The 18,611-nt window shown below is 29.3% G+C and overlaps 1 protein-coding gene across 1 annotated transcript; it reads right to left on the bottom strand.

The window, feature by feature from the left end:
* Positions 1 to 9,760: 9,760 nt before the first annotated feature.
* On the bottom strand, positions 9,761 to 14,896 carry LOC125819118 (GRF1-interacting factor 1-like). Its single transcript, XM_049498632.1, has 4 exons — positions 14,491 to 14,896; positions 11,309 to 11,385; positions 10,920 to 11,004; positions 9,761 to 10,379 (listed from the first exon to the last, which is right to left on the bottom strand). The coding sequence occupies exons 1-4, from the start codon at positions 14,569 to 14,571 to the stop codon at positions 9,978 to 9,980; spliced, it is 645 nt and encodes a 214-aa protein (XP_049354589.1). The 5' UTR covers positions 14,572 to 14,896; the 3' UTR covers positions 9,761 to 9,977.
* Positions 14,897 to 18,611: the final 3,715 nt, after the last annotated feature.

Raw genomic sequence — 18,611 nt, forward strand, 5'->3', positions numbered from 1 at the left:
TAATTGTGACATTTTTCATACCTTCTAATTTTCAACTTTTTTGGTCAATATATCGAGGCCCTACTTTCTCCCTAGGTAATAATTACAAGTTCTATCACCTTGATAGAATTATTTGATACTGATATCATTGATGTCCTCATCATTTCGGGACGGACCTAGTTTAAAAGTTATGAATTATATATATATAAAAAAAATACTAAAACATTTAAAATAGTTGATTATAAATTCAGTTATTAAATTGAAATTACAATAAGAATTTATCAACTTTAAATTTTAAATTCGACTCTGATTGTCGGTATAAATTTTTAGATTTTTGCAAGCTACTTCCTACTACTTTCCTAAATAAATTCTCCCAACTTTTTATTTAAATTTAGAGGCAGGCAGTCAAAATTATGGACTGTTGAATTGACATGTAAACCACATATTTTTTGGAGGCTGTGGAATTTTTTTCTTCAGCATGCACATAAAAGTCTACTGAAAAAAAGATATTAGCAAATGTGTGGATTATATATTTTTGCATATTAACTACCACAAAATTTATGACAATATTCGTTATATACCACGTGCATGTTTATTGGGTCGAGGTCATAGGCGGCTCAACATAAATAGAGGTCTAAAACAAAATTTTAATTAGAGACAAATTAAATTTGAAATTCATAAATTTTTATAATGATTTCAAGTTAATATCATGATAAAATAATTGGTACACAATCAAATATTATATTCACGTAAATAGGTGATCGAACTTCTAATCTAGGGTCATGATTTGTTGAAGGATGTGCTAATTAATTAGTATAAAAGCTTGTGCGGTTTGAAAGATAGCCAGAGTCAAAATCTGAAATTTTGAATTTTGAATTTTAATTACTTAAATTTATTACATTTTAAATTAATAATAACTATATACTCAATAGATTTTTTTAAAACAAAAAAAATTTAAACTAAAACTATTAAGTTCGACCAATCCATGACCCATAGTCCCATACTCTAGCTACATCCTAATTAATTAGAAAGATAATATTTATTTATTTAATTGTATCTTCAACGACAATTTAAAAGGCAAATATAATACACCTACTTCTTGACCAAGGTTTATTTTATTTTATTTTAAAAAAAAAAAAATGTTGAGTTGTCCCATATATGTGAGATGTGAGGTATTTGGTCTTTTTATATTATTAATTTTAAGTAAGATATTTGGATAAAGTTAAGCTCAAAATCATATTTTTACTGGTTATCAGAACAGGTAGAGTTTTAGGTTTGAGTTTCAAAATCATCTATCATTTTAAAAAAAAAGTTAAGTACATGATACATAAAACATGAGAAAATAATTAAATAAATAAAAATACATTTTATTTAATTGGATGTTGTTTATTTAATCACTCTTTTATAATTTTGAATAATTCTTCACTTAGCTTTTGAATTTAAATTAATCGAACTACATAAATTTGCACACAGACTCAATAGTTTCACATAACTTTTGTGGTTTTTTTAAATTAAGGCAGGACAAATATTCCACTATATATATGCAATCAATGGATATACTGTAGGAACTTTTATTTTGTTAACACACTTTGAAGATTGATATTAACACCTCTTTATTTACTATGTATCAAGGTTAGAATAAAATGGATAAGCAGAGACGAGTTTAGAATTTAAAATTTAAAATTTAATATTTTAATAACAATTTCTAATTAACATATAATAATAACTAAATTTTATAATTAAATATATATAAATATTTAGTAAATATGAAAAACTTTTAGTAGGAAATATTTTTTTCTTTAATGAATCTTATGTGATGTGAATTTGAATAAGAGGTGGCGGGCTTACATTGAGGCTAATGCCTTTTGTTAATTTTAATGTCACTTCAGTTCTTTTATACTCGTATTTTTTTAAGTTCGTGTTTCCATCCCACAAATGATGTGGGATTTCAATACCTTTTACACACTCAAATCTTTTGCAACGTGGACAATATAAGACAAAGGACTCAATATCGAAAATAATGAATTAAAATGGTCCGGCTTGATACTATTTAAAGAAATAAATGATGGGTTTAATTCAACCACAAGAACTAGTTGTTAAAGTTGAGTTAAGTCGAAGATCCATTTTTTTAGAAGATATCAAAAAAGAATCCATCTGAAGTATTATTTTTCGATATTGGCTCCCCATATTATATTGTCCACTCTTCATATGTTCAACCCTGGACGTGGAAGAGAAGGAGAAGGGGAGGGTATGAAGAATCCCACATCAAATATTGTTTAGGGGATGTGTATTCAATATGGCTTAGACATGAATCCCCACCTCTAACTTTTGGGGTTGACTATTGAGTCATACCTAAGATCTATTCCCTCCGTCTCATATTAGTTAATCATTTTTTATTTTTCACGATGCTTAAGACATCATAAATTAGAAGATAATTAATTTACTAATTCACCCCTTAAAAAAAAATTGGAGAATTTTACAAACAAATGTGAACACTTTCAAAAAATGGAATTAATTGCAAGGGTATAACATAGAAAAAAATTAATAAATACTTTCTTGATTTAATAAGGTGGACAACTATTTTTAATATTTATGATCAACTAATATGGAACGGGGGAGTATTATTGCTAATAGTTATGCCCTCGCCATCTTCAACTCTTGGGTCCGCCTTTGATTCAAGTTAGTCCGAACACCAATATAGATACCAGAAACCAAACAAAACAAAAAAATCTATGTTTCCTCATGCATGGTCATGTCACAATCTTAATTCCCTTGACTATACTTCATTCAAACACTAGAAGCTACCTTCCTCTTTCTTTGTTGGAAATTTCTTCAATATCCTATATGTATAAATAGCATGCTTTCAAGATTTTCACCTAGACACAATATTTAAGCACAAATACAAATATCCAAAGATATAAGAGAGTGTGTGTGTTTTTTAAACTTCATGGATGAGCCAAATCAAAGAAGAGAGCCTATAAAAGTGAAGTATATAGATAGTCCAGTGATGGTAAATGCCAAAAATGCAACTGAGTTTAGGAACATTGTTCAACAACTCACTGGAAAAACACCACAAAAAATGTCTAGTGGTGGCACAACAATTGAGTGTTCAAGTGTCAAAGCACATAGTAATAGTAATAATAATAATAATAAGAATGTGGATGAGTTACTATGGAAAGAACTTTCACAAGGCATATCCATATATCACTACTTAGATTACTAGTGTTTTATGGTTCTCTCTTCTTCTTTTTTTCCTTGGGATGCGGTTCTTTCTCGAATCTTGTTAACCTGGGATGCTTTTGTATAATGGAGAATCAAAGTGATGAATAAATTCATCAAGTGTATTCTAGCAATAAATTTCTTTGTTTTCCATTTTACTTTACGTATGATCAAATTCAATTTATATGTCTTACTTCGATTAGCTAGCATGGAGTTTGTTAAACTTTATTTCTAGGCTCGATCCTGGATCCATTCAACATTTTCTCATTGTCCCTTCATTATCATTCGTTCGTATGGACAAGAGCGATTTTTACCCCATACAAATAACAATAATTAATATTTTTTTAATATAATCATCCTCACATAGTACAAAAATTCTCGTCACGTCGAACATGTGTCTTTTTCTATGTATATAAAGAATTCAAAAATTATGGATCTTTACTAAAATATGTCAAAAAGGGAACAAAAATCTACGACGATATTTTTGACTCTTCTCATCACAAGTCATCAACAACGACCATGAGGATATTTTTATTTATTTATTTATTTATTTTATTTGGACTTGCAGATCATATTATATAATAGAGTTTCCATCTTCCATTTTTTTTAAATATTTTTTTTGATAAAGATAAAGAGATAAAACTTAGTTATACATCATCTTTACATGATGATATCATTCATGATGTACGTTATACAAATAATTTTAAACAAATACTTTGAAATCCTACTTATATCATCAATTTTTAAAATATAAATTCTTCATGTTCTTTGATATTTAAAGCTACGTATGTGGTTGGAATATGCATGATAGAAACATTTATCAGACAAATATATTTATACCAAAATAATAAATATATATTTATATCGAGAAATTTTAAAATTAATCATGACTAATTAAGATATATTATATTCTCACCTTATTATGCAAAAAATAATAATTAATAGCTTTATGATATCATAATATAACACAAGTTATGACTTAGAAGGCATAATAAGTTATATGCAGTTAATTAATTCATACCTAAGTCATTTGAGGCATAAGATTAGTTTATAACTAACAAATAAGGCATACCTATGTTTCGGAATGTTATGTCTTAAGAAGTTCATACATTTTAATATCATATTTTTTGTAAAATATCTCGTGAACTTCATACCTAATAAAATTATTTCGAACTGAAATAAATATAATATTAAATAAGGCACGTTATTCCAATAAGAGAGCGTGATTATAGGTCAAATGAGAACTTTAAAACTATTAAATTACTAAATATAAAAAGATGACATTATTCTTAAAATAAAACAAGAAAAGCTACTCCCTTCGTCCCTATTTAGTTGTCCACTTTAGAAATGACACACATATTAAGGCAACAATGATTAACATAGTGAAGTTACAATTTTGCCCTTATTAATTATGATTCCAAAATAAATTTATTCAAGATAACTAATCAATGTTGGGGGAAGTTTAAATGAGGGTATAATAGGAAAAAAAAATTTGTCCTTTCTTAATTTGTCAAAATGGACAAGTAAATAGGGACATCTAAAAGAGGAAATATGGACAAGTAAATAGGGATAGAGGGAGTATTATATATGTTGACATGCCAGGGTTAATATAAATTTTTGATAGTCAGTTAGTCAAATTAAAATAATGAACTTTTGAATTTATATGTAAAATCACATATATTTGAAGTCGTTGTGTAATTTTGTCACTTATATCCACTTCAAAGTCTACTGATCACTATTAAAAAAATACAAAAGCATTTTCTTTATAAAATTTCATCATGAATGATGATAGCATATATATATATATCATGGGAACTTGAGGTGTGTTCGGTATAAAAGAAAATATTTCCATGAAAAGTATTTGATCAGCGAAAAAAATTAGAAATTTAAAATCATAGTGAACATATTCTAAAGAAAGTAGGAAAAATATGTTTTACGAGTAACATTTCACGTTAAAATTACATAGCTGGAAAGGCGTCATCTTATTCTAGAGGCTAATTAATTAATATATAAATAATATATTGTACTACATATATAGTATTGTACCTTTTTTTTCTTGACCAAGCTTTTTTCTTTTTTTTTTCTAAAAAAAACTTGATCATTGACAAAATTGGTTCACTAGAATTGAAAGTCACGTCTATTATCAATTGTCTCTTTATTAGTAGTAATTAATTCTTGATTATATATTTTTAATATGAAGGACTATCAAATGAAGCTTCTAATTAAAGTAATTTGGATAAAATATTAATTCAATTCAAACTATATATATATATGTAAGCAATCAATGATGTCAGACATCAGGTTACTGTAGGGATTTTGTGTGCTCTTGTTTGATTAGATACTAAATTTAGAACGAAGGAAGACTATAAAAAATTGTGATATATGTCTGAGTTCTCACATCGATGATTATTTAGACATCGGTAATCGTCACATCATGATCATATTTTTGGGGTAGAGTTAGATCTTCTTCTTTTTTATCATATAGTATTAGAATCAGATTCATCTCAATTTATAATTTTACTCGATGTGAGGCTCTCCATTTGATATTATCCACGCTTCAGATGTTCAGTCCTGTCACGTCATTGACTGATAGATTATTTGGTCTCCTTATATAGTATATTGGTTATATAGTTATTGGACAATTCCCATCATATGAACTAAACTTTTGATTGAGTTAGACACAAAATTTATTTTCTAACACTGTAAATCATCTTATTAAAAGTAAACTGAAAATAATTTCAACGTTAACATGTTTCTGAATATAAAAGTACATCTTTTTCTTTACGTACTAACACAACTTTTTTAAAATACAATCTTTCTCTAGATACCTTGCATGAATACGTATTGTTTTGTACATCAATCTGCTACCTATAAAGAAAGGTGTAAAATGTCAAAATGTTCCCTTGACTAACCATTAGCTATTCATTCAACTCATGATTCAAACATATGTCATTTCATACTAGAAGCTACTTGTGTCCATTTATTTCCTACCTTAGTTTATTTCTTGGAAATTTCTTCAATCCAATGTATAAATACCAATGTTATTTCAAGATTCACCAAGCCAAAAATAAGTACACACACATACATATATATATACACAAAAACTTCCAAGATTTATTTGTGTATACATTATATTCATGGACATGCAAAAGCAAAACCTTAAAATTAGAGAGCCCATCAAAGTGAAGTATATAGATAGCCCATTGATGGTTAATGCCAAAAATGCAACTGAGTTTAGGACAATTGTTCAAAAACTCACTGGAAAAAACCCTAAAAAAATGGCCACAAATGGCATAGTTCATGAGTGTTCAAGTGTCAAAGCACATGAGATTGATAACAATATTATTGTTGATGAGTTAATGTGGAAAGAACTTTCACAAGGCATATCTATATATAACTACCTATAGATTAATTATGCCTTGCTAGGACATAGCAAGGGATTCATCTAAATGTCTTTCGTCGGAAAATTATATTGTATATACATAAACTTATTTCAGATTTTTATAGTAGATATTGATCATTCTCATGACTTCTTCTATCATGTTTATTTACTGTACTTTGAATTTTCTTAGTAAAAATTCTGAATTCAGCGCAACTGATCCTATTATAGACATATCTTATGTCTATAACCTTCACATGTTGGCATGTTGCTCTTATTATTATTATCCATTGTGCATGAATTGTACTTTTTCTATCTCGATTTACATGACATATATTCTTTCACTTTTAGTAGTTTCTAGAAAAAAGACGACATTTTTCTATAATCAGAAATAACTAACTTCAATATTTTTGGCCCCATTTACTCTTAATGTCTAAAACACTCACTAATATACACACATTTTCTTTAGTTGGACTATTCGCTTCCCAAGATATTTAGGATTAATTGGACTTCATTATGAATATTAGATATCGAATTGAAAGAAAAAAAAAAAAAAAAAAAAACTATACCTTGTTACCAAAATATTGTCAAAACTGTTGTGCTGAGAAAGTGAGAGGCAATTCAGACTCTTTTGGAATTAATTTAGGCAGCTTTAGACTTCTTGAAAAATCATCCTACTGGGACTGATTGTTGTTTTTGTCGAACTTATTGAAAATATAAAAAAAGAAAAAAGGTTGTGATTTACTTTACGATTACTTTCTCTGTCTCAAATTATTTATCGTAATTTTTAAACATAATTATCCTAAATTACTTATCAAAGTTAATGATTATTCTCCAAATATCGTCATTACTTTTTTTTTCCCTCATTCTTGAAGAGAACGTACAACCACCTTAATTATGAAAATGTAACATATAAACAGAATAAATAAAGTAAATAATTAATGCAGAGAGATCATATTATAAAACATAAACAAGGATTAAATAATTTGAAAAAGTTTTTATAATTAATATATTTTTAAAGACGTGTATAAAAGAAATACAATCAATTATTTGAGAACGGAATATCATTGATTAGATGACAATATCTTTGATGATTCACACAATCTTTGGCATTATTGTGCACTTTGAATATTAAAGTCATATATTTGTTTGTGTTCACACTGTGTTGGAACAAATTGATATCAAGGTAACTCAATTTTAACAAACTTGTAATTAATTATTTCTCCTCTTAGATTTGTTAATTTGAAATTTGTGCTACATTATAAATACATTAAAAATTATGACCCTCATAAGTCATAAGTAAGTAATTATTATAATAGAAAATCATTTTCTTTCTTTTTATTTTAATTTCAAATCTCATATTTTAAGAAAATTTATCAGAAATATTATTTGGATCATGATATGATAGTATAAATCTTTTCTATATAGACATTATATAAAACATAAACTCATCTAAGCCATTGTCATGGTAAAATTATATTATACGTGTAAATACTGAATTACCTACATTATTTTGAGAAAACAATTATTCTATTAATTATGAAAAAGGTTGAAAAAATTACCACATTGGGTCTATTTTAAGTGTTATTTTAGTCAAAACAAATTTGGTTCCATCGCTATTGAAGTATTATTTTTTTCACATTACTATAATAATTGATCTGTAAATACAATTTTCAGGAAGTCTTTCAATAATTATTAAAGTACTTATTTTGAGATATATACAAAGGGTAATTTAGTCAGACATTTTTTATGATTATACTAATCAATGATTTTCTTAGAGGGTATATCAACTATTCAATGATTATATTATTTTTTTACAATTGAAAAGAATTGTCAACTTTAGCTTTAAATTCTTCAAAATGATAATTATTTTGCATCAATCTCCTTTAATAAAACGACAGTTAAAATAAAACGACGGAATAATGACGATATGGATACACCATTAATGACTCAAAAATAAGTGATTTTGATGGTCGACATTCCCTCCTTTTCATATTAATATATTATATAGCCCTTGTTAATCTAGTATATCTCTTTAAAAAAGTTAATTAAATATGTATTTTATTAAACTAACCTTAATAATGATGTTTTGAAATTTTAAATTTGACATGAAAGATATATTTTTTTTCTTAAACTGATGGATCAAGTTTTATATTTTAAAAAATTTAAACCACAAATTTAAAATTGAAATTTTACCTCGTAGGTTAATTCAGAATTTGAAATTAAAATTTTAACTTGAAGTTAAAGTTTTATTCAAATATCATAAACAAATACAAATTTCAAATTAAAACATCAGAGAAGTAATCCAACATTTAAATTTGATAAATTCATATAAGATTTTAAATATTTAATGCATTGTACAGGTTGTGTGATGCTATGTTATCTCAATTTCAATTCAATTTAAATGAAGTCAATAAAACTATAAAATTTACTGCATTCTGACGTTTATATCAAGCTAATAAATAAAAATACATATTTTTCAAATATATATACATTCTTCAACTTTTTACCTATAAATATTAAATTGTTTGATTTGACATAACTTGTGATCATCAATAAAGTGTACTGGAGCTCGAAATTCTTACTCGTGTAACTCGAATTTATAAAATTGAAACTCCATCAGCGGTATCAAACTACAAGAATGTTCTATTTGATGTAAACATCAAATGCTTGATTTGATGTAAATAATCGATTGCAACTAAGTATTAGGCACAAATATCTTTTAGTACAATGCCTTAATCTGAAGAATTCTCCTTTCCTTTCTACTTGCAAGCAAACCAAATACCCTAACAAACTCATCAAAAGTCATCAAGAACAACAAAATACCTGGTGTATTCATCATACAAATAAGGTTCAGAAAGGGTAGAGTGAACACCAAACCTTACTCCTGCCTCATGCAAATAGAGAAGTTATTTCCGAGAGACCCTCGACTCTCAACTCAAGCACTCAACACATCAGAAGTGAGATTTGAAGAGGGTAAAGTGGACGCTAACCTTGTGGTGAATTCCCGCAAGTGGAGTTTAGAGAGCATAGAGTAAACACAGACCTTACCATTACCCCTACCTCACAGATATAGAGAGGCTATTATCAACAAACCTTCGACTCAAGCAACACATCTGAAGTGGGAAAAAAAGCAATTCATAATCAAAATAACCTAACACATGTACATGACCACAAACAATAACCAGAAGCTACAAATTCTCTTGCATTACAAATACTAAAAAGTAGGAACCATATGTTAAAACAACATAGATCACAATTCTTAAAGCACAATTCCTTCAAAATTCTTGCCCAACTTAATCTTGTTCCTACTTAGTTGACAAGAAAAAACTAGAACCTCCTCCTCCTCCCTATCATTACTACTACTACTACCTTAAAATTACTAGTAAAACCTTAATTTTCAATCCTCAGAAGCTTTCAGATAGAGATTCTCACCACCATCACCACCTGAGCTTCCGCCGCGCCCTTCAGCAGACATACTACTCCCAATGTCTTGCTTATTTGCACGGCCGAAGTCATGAGAGAAACCACCACCATGAGGTGATGATTCACTTTGCAGCAAGTGATGAAGTCCAGTGCTTCCACCACTGCCAGAGCTCATGCCAAGTTGGCTACTATGCAAGCCTTGTTGAAATTGTGATAACTGAGACTGCTGCTGCTGCTGCTGTTGTTGTCCATAGAGCATTGATGAGGATCTTGCAGCCATGAGTTGTTGTGTTGCCATTTGTTGCGCTTGTTGTTGCTGCTGCTGCTGCTGCAGGTAACTGTGTGTCCCTGGCTGCATCATCCCACCAGAAGAGAACTACACAAAGTACATTTTAACAGTTATTTCAAACATAACTTGGATTTAAACAAGAGTTAATGGTAAATAAACCGCCTAAACTATCGTCTTCTCGCAAGTTTCATACCATAACTATCTATTGCTCTATTTACTTAACAAAACTATCATCTTTTCATGAGTTTCATACCTCAACTATCAGTGTCAACACACAATGATGTTGAGTTACCTTATACGCGCTTGTTGTCAATTGGGGACAAATAATTGGCCAACTCAGCATCGAGATATGTTTTAATACAAAGAGAGTGATAGTTTAAGTAGTTAAAGAGAACAATGGATAGTTGAGGTATGAAACTTTCAGAGGTGATAATTTAGATGTATTTTTGATCATCAACTCTTTACACAGTCTGTATATATTAACTTAAATCCTCAAGGAAACAATGAAACATTGGATACTTTACCCAAAAAAGCTAAGTGACAAGGTGAGCATCGTCCAAAACGATATAAAAAGACTACAATTCATTCTCTCGACCAATCTAAGACTGACAAGATGACTTTTGTTACCTGAGAATGCATGCTAGAAGGCTGAGGTTGTGAATCAGCAATAGCAGCAAGGTACATCAGATTCCTCTGAAGCCTAGCTTGGTTCCTGCCACAACAGAAATTAACCAAGTAAAATATATTTACTCAAGGGTTTCAAAGAAACATAAAGTCGATAGTTTATTAGAAATGACCTCTCAACCTTCAAAACAACAAACAAAACACTCAATCTAATCCCACAATTGGGGTCTGGGAAGGGTAGGATATACGCATACCTTACCTCTAACCTCTATCTGCACAAGGTAGGGATAAGGTTTGCGTACACACCACCCTCCCCAAACTCCACGTGTGGTTACACTAGATATGTTGTTGATGTTGTTTCGAAGAAACAAAAAAAAATGCACTTTACTTACTCTGCACATTCACTGAGTTTTCCCGAGTTTTGGCTCTCAACAATTTTCAGAATGAGTGATTTGTTCTCATCCAAATACTAACATAGAAAGGAATAAAAACAGTATAAGCAAATATTATAATAACAACATATGTAATGCCCAAAATCTAATAAAACAACCGTTAAATCAAATATCTTTTGCTTAGATCATGTATTTGTATTAAGAAATTCGATAAATATGTATTTTGAAGCACTTCACCTTTACTTATTAACATTGCACAAGGGCTTTTATAGGTGCAATAAGTGATTCTCAAACTTTAGTTACATAAGTGATTTTAAGGTTGAAGATAATAGAGAGTACGCAAACCGTATCCCTACCTCGAGGAGGTAAAGATGTTTTAGAATGACCCTCAGCTCGAGTAACGGATATCAGATTTACTTACATAAAGCATTACTTAATTAACCATCTTGAATAATTAAAAAAACATGCACTTTAGTCACATAGATAACACCACCAAATGTACCAAGTATTATCCAAAAAAATTCAAATCACTTTTCAACAAGAATATATGTCCTTTTTACAAAGCATTATATTACTCTGACTGTTAACAAGATAGAACTTTTTAAAAGCCTGCAATTATTATTAAAAATTCAACAGGGAATTTTGACCGTCTTATTATGACCAATTCTGGAAACTGACTAACTGCATCATAACCCAAACGAAAAAGCACCTTTGAGAATCTGACAATGAAAATTGAACAAGAAAGTCCTCTACTGTGGAGGCAGGTTCATGGAAGACTAATGGATGTATTTTCAAGAGGAAATAAATTTCTACAAATTGAGCGGAAAAAATGTCCTTTTCAGATCTCTTGATGTGTAAAAATGAAGGTCATTTGCAAAAAGACAATAAAACTAAAAACAAGTTTGTAAAGACACAAACACCATTTGTAGCAGTCTGCAAACTGCATTTCAAAGTGGTTTCTTTTCAGACACTAGTTCTCACTTTTCAGCTTAAAGTTTGCTCTTACTATTTAGAGTGACATCTGACATTAACAAAAGAAACTCAAAAGCTTCTGATATTTTATCTCTTCAGTCAATATGCAAAAGTTGTTCAAAAAGTTCAAGAGAGAGCAGACTAGAACCATAGCATACAATATACATACCCTTTGGCCTTTACAGCATAAAAAAAGAAGATAATAACAACTAAAAGCCAGGAATAAGCAAGCAACCAAAGAATAAGCCAAGAATTGTCACTAAATGTAGTTATGTGACAATCTCATATACAAGCTTAACCTATTAGAGAGAAATCACACCTTCATTTACTTAATTATCTTTTTCACACACAAGGCGCAAAAAGTACAGAAGAGGGAAATAGCCATTAAGTTACTTAGTATCATTAGAAAAACTCCATTCTTATGTTGAAAGATCACAAAAGGGGACATTTGGAGGTGATGAATGATAGTTCAAGACCCAAAGCTACAAAATAGTTTCACACATACAATGAACTTGTGCGCCTGCGAATCATCAAATCCATGCACCTAGATATCCAAATAGTAATATGAATAGGACTATGTCATTCTAAAGAACACACTTTTATTTGCTTAATCATCTCATAAAAGCATCTAACTTTAACAAATGCAAAAGAGAGGGAAGAAGAGGAATAAAAAGATTATAAAATATAGATACCTTTAAGCAAATCTTATTAAATATCATAAAATAAGAGGAAGATTCCAATTTCCAACTACTAGAAGCCAAGAATAAATAACAAAACGAACCCTAGCTACCTACCACCTCAAAAATAACTACACTAGTACTATATCTTTTCCATGATTTCATGGCTCAGCCCTTTGAATTCTTTTTGATAATAGATGATGGAGTGACTCGAACACACAGTTTTATCTTCTGTGTATAACCCTTACAACAAGAAGCTTTAACTGTTATAAAGAACACATTTTTAATTGCCTAATCATCTCTTCCCCACTTTACTGTATACATAAAAGCATCTCACAGTAACAAAAGCAACATAGGGGTAAGAAAAAAGATTATAAAATATAGATACCCTTTTAGCAGTACTTTTTTTTTTGAGACAAGGGTAACTACCCTTTTAGCAGTACTTATCAAACAGCATAAAAAAAGAAGTTCACAACTAAATAAAAAATCAAGAATAAACAACCCAAGAAACCCTAACAACCTACCCCCTCAAAAATAACTATACTAGTATATCCTTTTCATGTTATATCATGGCTCATCACACAAAAAGATGTTTTTATCTTTCTCTGTATGAAACCATAACATCAAGAAGCTTCAACTGTTACAAAGAACACAAAAAAAAAAATTATTTGCTTAATCATCTCTTCCCCAGTATACATCAAAGTATCTCAGATTAACAAAAGCAATAGAGGGGGAAGACAAAGATAATAAAATATAGATACCCTTTTACCAGTACTTATCAAACAACATAAAAAAGAAGATCACAGCCTACAAAAAGCCAAAGAATAAACAACCAAAGTATCTTTTCCATGTAATCATGGCTCATCACAAAAAGAAGTTTTATCTTTTGTATGTATAACCATTTCATCTAGAAGCTGTATAAGCTATAAAAACACATTTTTATTTGCTTATAATCATCTCTTCCTTAGTATACATAAAGGTATCTCACATTAACAAAAGAACCAGAGGGGTAAGCAAAAGATTACAAAATACAGGTACCCTTTAACCAGAACTTATCAAACAAAATAAAGAAAAAAAGATCACAACCTACTAAAAGCCAAGAATAAACATCTCAAGGAACCCTACCTACCTATCACCTCAAAAATAACTACACTAGCATATCCTTTTCTTGATCATAGCTCATCATAGGAAGAAGTTATATCTTCTCACAGTACAACCATTTCATCAAGAAGCTTCAACTGTTATAAAGAACACAAACATATATAGATACCCTTTTAGCAGTAGTTATCAAACAACATAAAAAAAAAAAAGATCAATCAAAACCTACTAAAAGCCAAGAATACACAACCAAACTAAAGAAGTTTTATCTTCTGTTTGTGCAAACTACTTCATCTAGAAGCTGTAAAAGTCATAAAGATCACACTTTTATTTGATTACTCATCTCTGCACAACAGTCTACTGTACACACAAGAAAAGCATCAACAGGGTAAATAGCAGAATTTCAAGAATTGAAAAAAAAAAAAAAAAAAAGACCTGTTGAATATGGTCAGTAGTGACGTTCGTTGGATAGTAAGCTGCCATCATGGGCTGCATCTGCATCAGGTGCTGCTGCATATTTTTTGCTCCTCTTTTTATACCCTCCAAACAAAAAACACACACTAAAACACACACACTAGGGGGGTTTTAAATGCAAAGTTTCAATCTTTATCTGTTTTTCTGTGACGAGTGCAGAGATATCAAGGCAAAGTGCAAAAAGGAAATGGACCCTCTTTTTTTTTTTTTTTCTTCTTCTGTTCACAACTTCACTTCACTTGTATAGTGACACTCAAATACACAGCAATGGCAATTAATGGGATATTGACAGTACGTAGGAAGAAGAAAAAAAAAAAGCAGAGCTATGGGGTACATCAGTTTTGTACTCACTGTGTGGGGGTGTGGGGTGAGGGAAAAGAGAATCTCAATTCTTGTGGGTAAGAAGCCACTATAAGGCTTGTAAGTAAGTAAAATGTTTTGCCTACACCAACCGGAGTCGGTGACGAAGTAATAAATATTCATTCATTCTTAATTAAAAGTTTCAATTATTTTTGAGAATGTTTTGCCTACACCAATCAGAGTTATGATCGAGTAATAAGTACTCATTCATTTTTAATCAGAGGTTTCGAGCTCGAATCTTTTTGAATACACGGTCAATTTTACTAGAGAATGTTTTGTCCCCAATGTAAAAAATTTCGCATGAATCTGAATTTAATCTGACTCTAATGTAAATCAAAGATTGTGGTGTAATGATAAGTATTTCTTCATCATTAATTAAAGGTCTCGAGTTTGAATATTCTTGGATATTGAGTCGAGTTGATTTTATTAGGGAGTATTTTATCTTTGATGTGAACTTTTTCATGTAAATCTGAATTTAATCGAGCTTTAATATAAATAATCGGCTATGAGTGAAAAAACTACAAAAAAAAATATAGGTAAATGTTTTACCTGCATTGGGGTTTGGATCAATTTTATTGTTTTTAAACTTTTATCAGCAGTCACTACCATTAATTTAATGTGGGCAAAAACCAGATACTACTTTCTTGATTTTATGTGATTTTATGTGATTTGTGTGTCACCTTGCAAATCTCAAATTTATTTTTATTTTTTTACCGTGGTTTCCGGGCGTCGCTTTGCGAACCCGACTAGCTGTACCCACCGGGTCCCGCTGTTTCAAGGCGGGTCCACCACGGTTAGTTCCACGGGGCCCTGGAGACGCGGCCGGTTTGTAATGCCTCCAGTGGCCCTGCTGGGGCTCGAACCGGCGACCTGAAGGACTTCGTCCCAGGCCTTTACCAGCTGAGCTACCCCTCAGGGTTGTCAAATTATTTGTCATATAAAATGCGTATCTACTTATTTAATTTTATAATAATTTAAATATATTTTTGTGTATATTCAAAGTTAAAGAATATAAATGTCAGTTAATGTCAAGTTAAAAGACATTTTTATATATTATCCCTAAGCAATTCAATGTAAGCTTTTGTTTTTGCCATAAATTTGATTTTTGTTATAGATTTTAAAAAATATATTTATGTTTAAGCATATGTTTTAATAAAAATAAATTGTGAGTTAAGGTCCCGAAAATCTTTTTTTAAAAAAGTAGAATTGTTTGAGTCAATTTATGAGAATTTGAAAATCTAATCAAATTTCACGATCAAATAAATATTTAAGAATAATTTCTTTTAATTTTACTTACAAAATCAATATTCAAATGCTAACTAAATTTAAAATTTTGATATAATAAACATTATTTTAAATATTTTTGTTAGTTTGATAGGTAAGTTACTTTTATTTATTCACAGAGTGAATTATTCAGATGATAAATATAATTCAAGTTAACTCATATTAAAGTTACTAGTCGATAGAGTTGTTCTTTCTTTTATTAGGGATATCGAACTCGAATCATATTAAGAAGCTTTCCTATTCGAATGGAATCTTACCTAATGAAAGTTAACTTCAATATAACTATCGAATACGAAATGACAAAATTCTTAGGAAAAAAAAAAATTTACCCCACCACCCTTGTCACCACCCCTTAGGTTGAAAAAGTTAGGTCACGTGACAGATGATGATAAATAAAAGGTTGTACACGATTATCTATGAAGAGGGACAGAGAGACAATTCCTCCTTTGTACATTGGGCTTTGGGCCCATCTACCGCTCCGCTCCAAACTCTCTGCCCTATTGGCCCACAGCCCACTTATTTTATTACACAACTCACGTCATCCCTTCCTATATTCGAGAAATTCCCTTCTCGCTACATCGTTTGATTTGGCACGGTATTTACAAAAAATAAAAATAAAAAGATTTTTATATCGATATACTATATTATTTTAATGAATATAATGTTTAGATATATTATATCATTTTTCATCATTATATAATATTAAACCAACAATTTAAATTACAAATCTACGAAAAAATAAAGTATAAGATAGAATTACTATTAAAAAGTAGGATAAAAAATAAATAAATAAATAATATATTAAAATAATAGAATAAAAGATAAAATATGATCAAAATATATATCATATATGTTACAATGCAACTAATAACAACCGTCAAACAAGGTTTGAGGGGAAAATACTGTTCTATTACTCCTCATGGATCTTACCCTATCTATCATTTGAAAAAAAATATATAAATATTCCCCCTTCTAGCATTCCTTATCAATATTTCTTAATATAAATGAACTTGAAATTAAAAATATTTTTTATTTTAAAAAATTATTTTAGAAATATCTTTTTGAAAAAAACTATAGTAATATTTTCTCTTAAAAGTATAAGAGGGAGTTTTGGAAACTGAAGTAGGTGTTTCAGTAAGGACATTTTTTTAAAAAGAAGAAAAAAATGATTTTATTTTAATTTAGTTAGTATACTATTTTTTTTAATTATGGGATCCATTTAAGCTTTGACTTTTTTCTTTAAATTCACATAATTTAGATGTAATTTTATTATTTTGAATGTTGCTAATACTTATGTAAAATTTATAACTACTTGAATAAAAAATCAACAATTGATTAGAAAATATATTTTAATTATGAACATCCCACTAAAATATAATAAAGAAAAAGTAATTTATTTTAGAGATTTTTTTTAAATGATTTAATCAATATCACTTAAAATTTATCAATATTAATAGTACTTATCATATGTTTATTTTACACTAGATAAAATTATTTAATTAATATCACTAAAATATAATTTTATGAATAAATATTAAGTCCGTGCATCACACGATCTTTTTATAACTAGTAGTATAACATAAGGTCGGACAAGATAAAAGAAAAAGTTTAAAACTGACTTTCCTTCTTCTTCTTCTTTTTCCCTCGCTCTAGCTTATAAATAGATCATAATATTTTATTTTATTTTAAAGTTGCGGGCAGTGGAAAGGAAATGGAGAGGGAATTACAATGTGGAGAATCGAACATTCACCAGATGAGAGTTCAGATAGTTAATCAACTGAGCGATTAAAATTTTCATGTGAATAAGAGAAATCAAAATTGGGAGTGGGGGAGGCCGGGAGGAGATTATAATATTGAGGATCAAATTCTCAATAATAAAATAAGAGTTCAGATAGTCAATCAACTAAGTTACCGAGATTCTTCGAAGAAGAAAAGAAAAAAAAATGAGGAGGGGCATAGGATTTAAACCAATGTACCACTTAGTTTTTATATAAGAAATTGTCAGAGAGAGTAAAATAAAAGTACTTATCAAATGTAGAAAGGTAACATGTGCCATGTGGTTAGATAAACTACAAATGGTAATAATAGGTTGAACCAATTATAAGGCCACTAAAATAATAATTTAGAGACAAATTATGCAGTATCAAATTTGAAAAAATGAATAAATAAGAAATGTAATATTTTTCTTACTTTTTAATGCAGGATAGTAGTTACAATAATTGAGAAGTAAAATACTTTTTAGGTGATTGTAGTATCCTTACAATATTTTTTTTTATATGACTACTTATTTTGTTATTTTGTTATATCCTAGCAATTAACATAAACCATATTACTATTTTTATATTTACTCTTTCACTATGCTTATTCTACTACTCTATTATTCGATTTTGAAGTCTTTCAACAATCAAATATTTTGCGTTCTGTAGAATCTATGGTTG

Source organism: Solanum verrucosum, unplaced genomic scaffold (genome assembly GCF_900185275.1).
Source record: "Solanum verrucosum unplaced genomic scaffold, falcon-dt-bn FXZP01000252.1, whole genome shotgun sequence".
NCBI lineage: Eukaryota > Viridiplantae > Streptophyta > Magnoliopsida > Solanales > Solanaceae > Solanum > Solanum verrucosum.